The sequence below is a fragment of the Taurulus bubalis genome, assembly GCF_910589615.1.
Source record: "Taurulus bubalis genome assembly, chromosome: 8".
Classification (NCBI taxonomy): Eukaryota; Metazoa; Chordata; class Actinopteri; order Perciformes; family Cottidae; genus Taurulus; species Taurulus bubalis.
The window spans coordinates 28,219,299-28,225,427 of record NC_136596.1 but is presented as its reverse complement, the minus strand read 5'-3'; the positions used below and the strand labels follow the sequence as shown (position 1 = coordinate 28,225,427).

General features: G+C 43.6%; 1 protein-coding gene across 1 annotated transcript; it reads right to left on the bottom strand.

Annotated features, from left to right (window-relative positions):
- Window positions 1-873: 873 nt before the first annotated feature.
- fgf17 (fibroblast growth factor 17) lies at window positions 874-5,860 on the bottom strand (the record flags this gene model as incomplete). Its single annotated transcript, XM_079222065.1, has 5 exons — window positions 874-1,164; window positions 3,505-3,611; window positions 5,274-5,451; window positions 5,644-5,680; window positions 5,829-5,860. 5 exons carry the CDS (start codon window positions 5,858-5,860, stop codon window positions 874-876), a joined length of 645 nt encoding a protein of 214 aa, XP_079078191.1.
- Between the last annotated feature and the right edge of the window lie 269 nt (window positions 5,861-6,129).

Below are 6,129 nucleotides of genomic sequence, written 5' to 3'. Positions count from 1 at the left end.
AAGTGGAGGTCTTCCAGTGAGTGTGTGTTGTGTGATTAGTTTAACTAATAAAACCAGAACGTGTGTGTTCTACCAACCTTGCCTCACATGTCTTCCTCTGTAAAAATAGCTCTCATGGCGTTGTGATGGTTCCCTCAGTCTGAGGCTCGTCTTCCTTCTTTGCCAAGTTGATTAACCAAGCTTTATTGTTTGGCTGCGCTCCAGGTAGCGCGTTGATCTGTCACAACATGGTGTGTGTGTCCTGCTCTCACAGACGTTTAATCAGTGTGGGGATGAGCTGCACGACATTCTGACGCTTCTTATTCTACCTGCTGGTCTTCAAGCCGGTCCTCCAGCGCCACCATGAGGCTCACCTGAGTCACAAACTCACAGATCTCACACTGCACTGTTCCATGTTGCATTTAAGATATTTCACCAATCAGCTTCTCAGAAAACCTTGCAGCTGCTTTTAGTTCCCTTCCTACAGCATCAGTTAGTTCATCAAACAATGTGAAAGAACAGGAATGGCATGATGTGAAGCTGAATGTCTCTTTATTTACTTTGAATTGCCTCTGACTTGTTCTCAGTGTATTTTGGTTCATGTTGGTGTTCATGTTAAATCCGTGGAGCCGTTTGTTAACCTCTGTAACAGAACCGGTATGACAGGCGCTCGGGCCGCTCTACTCGGGTCACAAGGTCCCTCCAGCCGCTCGACACAGACGTTAAATATAATCCATCTTCTTTACTCTTTCAGTATTTACACATCATCATTTTACAGCAATATTACTTTAGATTTTTGGCATTTTAACCATCTTTCGCCTATCAAAAATATACAAAAATAAAACGGCATCTGTTTTTCCGCGTCCCTGTCGTCAGTCCATCTCTCGCCGCGCGTTAGGAAGAGCTGCGTGACTTCCTGTTCCGCTTCGCTCGACGTGTGGCCGGAAATCGGATGAACTCAAAGTGTTTGCTTTGGTCGGTGTTGGGGAAGGGAGGCGGGCCGGTGTGGAGCCGCTTGATGAAGTGGACCTCCCTCTGGTTCTCCCTCGTCCTGGAGGCCTTGATGGGCCTCCCTTTCCTGGTGAAGGCCACATACCAGCCCTCATACTTGGCATTCTGGAAGGCCGTGTAATTGTTCTCCAGCACGATCTCTGTGAAGATACAGTCCCTGCTGCGGCCGTTGGGCTGCGAGAGACGACAGGAAAGGTTTCTTTTGTTAAAACTGGACCAACGGCTCATAGAAGCATCATTCAGATTCAGTCACACACCAAAATATCAAACTAAATCACAAAGATAAGCTATTCCATCTCACATTAGACCGTTTTTATATCGTATCAAACATCTTGAGATGAGACGGTGTGACTTCAGAAAGAAGAAATGACTCATCGCTCCTGTGACCCATGAGAAGTGGAAGTTGTTGGCGATAACACACAGCGGTTCATGAGGAGGTTCTCATGGGAAATATACAAACGATTCTGAATCACACCGAAAACAATATCAATGTGTACAATATCCATGAAATGCAAATCATTCCCATGATTTCTTATTCTGCACATAACTAAAAACCTTCTGCAAAAAAACCCCCACAATTATGCACATTTTCAAAATTTCACAGGCACAACTCACGATATGAATATCATATATATATATATATATATATATATATATATATATATACGTATATATATATATATATATATATATATATATATATATATATATATATACGTATATATATATATATGTATATATACGTATATATATATATATATATATATATACGTATATATATATATGTATATATATGTATATATATATATATATATATATATATATATATACGTATATATATGTATATATACATATATATATATATACATATATATATATATATATATATATATATATGTAGGACACTAGAAGTGCAGCTATGAAACAGACGGCCAGGAAACCTACTCAACTTGTGATACCTGGAAAGAAAATTCTAGAAACAAATAGAAGAAATTAATTGAACGCAAAGTATTCTAATTAAAAATATTCAGATGCACAGCCTTAACTGACACAATGTGATGCAGTGTCTGCAGCAGAATGTGAGCTTTGCCCTGGACAGACACGGAGGTGCACACTCACTTCACACACTTCATAATAAAGGGTTGAATACCTCGGTGGGACCAACCACCAGGTCATGTGACGCAGAGAGGAATAATAAAGTCTGCTACCTTGGTTCTGACCTGGTTAGTAACCTTTAGGTTATTTGTATTTACAATAATACATACTTTTTTGTACATGTGAATTCCACACAATGTGATTGGTCGCTGCCTCCATTCAGTGTGAAAGCTCCTCATAATCAACGTCGTCACGGAAACACATTCTGTGTGAAAGCAAATATATTTCCTGTATTCATGTCACACGTTGTTAGTGTGCTGGCTTTTTGCAGGAAAGGCAACTTTTTGTAAGAAATGACATGAATCGTTGGATGAGGATACGTTGGATGGCCAGTAGCTGAAGGTGGCTAATGTTAGCTAATGTTAGCTAATGTTAGCTAATGTTAGCTAATGTTAGCTAATGTTAGCTAATGTTAGCAAGCTTTACGTAGATATTGCAGCGTAACAGACACTTTAAGTTGCTGTTGTCTGGAATGTTTTGTTGCAACTAACTTGAGTTATATTCAGGAAGAGTTTGACATTTTTGAAGTCCCTTATTTACATTATTTAAGATCGGATAACACTATTTTGGTCCATGAAACATGAAGCTATAGCGAGCAGTCGGTTTACTTAACATCTCCCAAACGCAGCAGCTAACACCTTTATCTCAATGTTTATTTTCATTTAGCTGACACTTTCAAAGACTTAACTGCACTACTTATCCTCTATGATATCTTCATACACACATCACAGAGATGTAAACAGCTACTGCAGGCTCGTCTCTCTCCTTGACATGTGTGCTGTTGGTGTTGTCTGGGATGTGATTGACAGGTCCAACCTGACTCTAAAGGATCAGTGTCACAGATACACAGCTCTTTTGAAGTCATCAGTTCTTGCAGCACAGAAATGCTGAAGAAGGAAAGTCTTTCTATAAAAGGCGTAACTTCATGTGAACTCTTGTTCTTGTCTCAGGTTCTCAGAGTCAAGAAACATTTCCATGAAGGAAGTGGAGAGTTGACTTCTGACCCAACACACAGGCAATGCATGCTGGGTACTTTCCTCTCATCGCCGTCCTCCGAGGCCAATCAGGCCGAGCGGCTTTCCCTCCGCCGGTTCCTTTTTCCAGCACATCACGTCCCAGCTGACGGACGCTATGAGAGCTGATGAACTCATATACAGATTCACATGCAAGACTGTTACACCCCAAGTACACTGTGTCTGCTGGGCAAAGAGGGACATTTCAAATGAAACGCTTCCTTGTGAATTTGGCTGAATAATACTATAAATCTACTAAATGTTGTCATAGCGTTGATTCTCCGGCATCTCAAATCAGCAGTCACCTTGTTTTACCCATGAAAGACGTGCAGACATGTGTTCCTACCTTTCCAACCAGCTTCCCCTTCCGGTTCATGCAGAGGTAGCGTCCACTTTCTGCACCGCGGATCCTCACCCGACTGCCGAACGTGTCCGTCTCCACGAAGAGGCGAGCTGAGGAGGAGAGGAGAGTCAAGGAGCTGCAGGGAAGAACATCTCAAGTCTTCATATTTATGTTTTCAAGACTTCTTTGTAACGCCTCAAACACACAACAGCAAGCATCATTTAGGACGAGGCATCAACCTGAAACACAGACAATGCAGTCGCTGTTGCATGCGTGCCAGCTGCGTTATTATGTTACCTGCTGCTATAAGAATGTACTTTGTAATAATCATATTAGTAAGTCATTGTCTGTTTGTCGGTGGGTGATATCTCTGACCCTGGAGCCCTGCTGGCCTCCAACAAGTGATGAACATCTGTTATCCGCGAGCATTAAAGAGCACAATATACGTTCTCAGTTGAATCCGTCCTGCGGTCCTCACGCTGCAGCAGCCGTGTGTATTGAGGCCGCAGAGACAAAGGCCGCGTCCTAATCAGCCGCTCACTCGCCAGACGACGGCCTCATGGATCCAGCAGGGCGGCATTAGCATAGACGCCTGAACACAGCTCACAGGAGGAACTGCTGCTCGGCCCGAGGACATTGCTCTCAGGCTCTAAGGGACCGAATATCTTCCACCAAGAAACCCTTGATTCCCCTGAAGAACCTCTGCGTTGCCGTTAAAGCAGGACAACCTCTGCTCACCAGGAGCGATGTGTGTGGAAACACATCAACATGAACAGGAAACAGGGCAACAGGGAGTCATGCAGATCTGGCTTCCTGACACGTTGAGATGTGTCGTGGAGGTGTTGCCTCAGGTCAGAATGATGTCATCACAGAGCAACACCTGAGAACGATCACAGCAGCTCAGAGGTCACACAACACTCTCCAAGCATCAGGAGGAGATAACTGTGTCCACTGCAGAGAGACCTGCATCCAGGCTGGCTTGTGACCTCACGCTGGCCAATACTTTACATTCCCATCAAAATAATGAGTATGTGATTGTGAGATTGTTGTGTCATTTCCAGCCCACTGGGTTGTGATCACATGAGAAACAGGTTAAACGTTACATCTCATTTAGCTGAAGCCTTCACCCAAAGAGACTTACAGTGAGTGATTCAACCATGAGGACAAACTGAAACAACAAGAATCAAGAAAGCAACATTTCTTCAATAGAGTTAAACTACAAAGTGCCATCAGTAAGAGACATTTAAGTGCTACCTTTAGTAAGTGCTATTAAACATCTTTAATGTCTGTTTTAATATGTTTTAATTATTAATTAATTAATTAATATAAACTCTTTTAAGACAGGCCTAAAAACCTTTTCATTCAGGAAGGCATTTTTTACTTTGTGTTGATTCATTGTCAGCTATTCATTTGTCTTTTTTTATTAGGGGTTGCTTTAATGTTTTAACTGTTTTTATTTGTTTTACTATAAATTGGCTCTGCGGCACTCTGAGTTTCTTCTGAAAGAAAAGTGCGTTTAAAAATGAAATGTATTATTATTATTATTATTATTATTATTATTATTATTATTATTATTATTATCTGTTTTGAGGATTCTATAGCAGCGGTGAGGTGTGTCCAGCCCTCTTCATTCACTCTGGCTGCAGTGCAAAGAGACTCAGGGTCCCACACAGGAATAAAGAAGCTGAATGCATCCTGTGCCATGTACGGGTGGAAGAAGGGAAGAAAGGAACAAGAAGCACGGCTTACAGCGGGTCTGGGGTCAGCCTTACCGAACACGTTCCCGTCCTCCGCCGTGGCGGTGACCCTGCGGCCCTGGATCTGGACGTGCTGGCCGCTGGTGCGGCTGTAGAGCTGGTAGACCCGGACCTGCCTGCGGCTGAGCTGGTCCGGCACTGCGCCCTGCGTCCTCACATACTGCTTAAAATTAGGAGACGGGTGATTCTCCCCCTTTTTTATGCAAAGGGAAAAATGAAATACATAATGTTTTTCTTTCTAATCTGAGAATCCGCATAAAGAAAAGTATAACCGCCTCAACAGTGTTTGAAACATCCACTTCTCTCTACAGTTATATAAGTGATATCTGCAATGTGCATATGAGTTATTACAACTTGTTCTACTTTCTAAAGGGTGAGCGCTTACCTGAGCATGGCACCACAGCACGAAGAAGTGAAACGATCTGCAGAAGAATGAAGAGTTGTTATCATGAAGGAGCCGCGGTGAGGCGGTCACACACACACACACACACACACACACACGCACACACACACACACACACACACACACACACACACACGCGCGCGCGCTGCAGGGTGATCTCTTCTTACATGTAAATGCAGCGCCGGTTCATTCCATACATCCTCTTTATTTCATCCGGTGAAGGAGCGCGTTCTTGAGGCACATAAATCCGGGAGGATGCGGTGCGTAAATCCAGCGGAGCTCCCAGTGTTCATGCGCTCCTCTGACCAGAGGCTCACAGACCTGACCCGGCGGGCGGAGGGGTGGAGAGCTGGAGGGGAGACCCGCGCACCATGCCGTCCATCACGCACAGGGGGTGACGTCACGGAGCACGGCTCGGCGCAGCCTCTGGAGAGCTCTGCCTCCGCGGGACGAGCTGTGGAAAGGAAA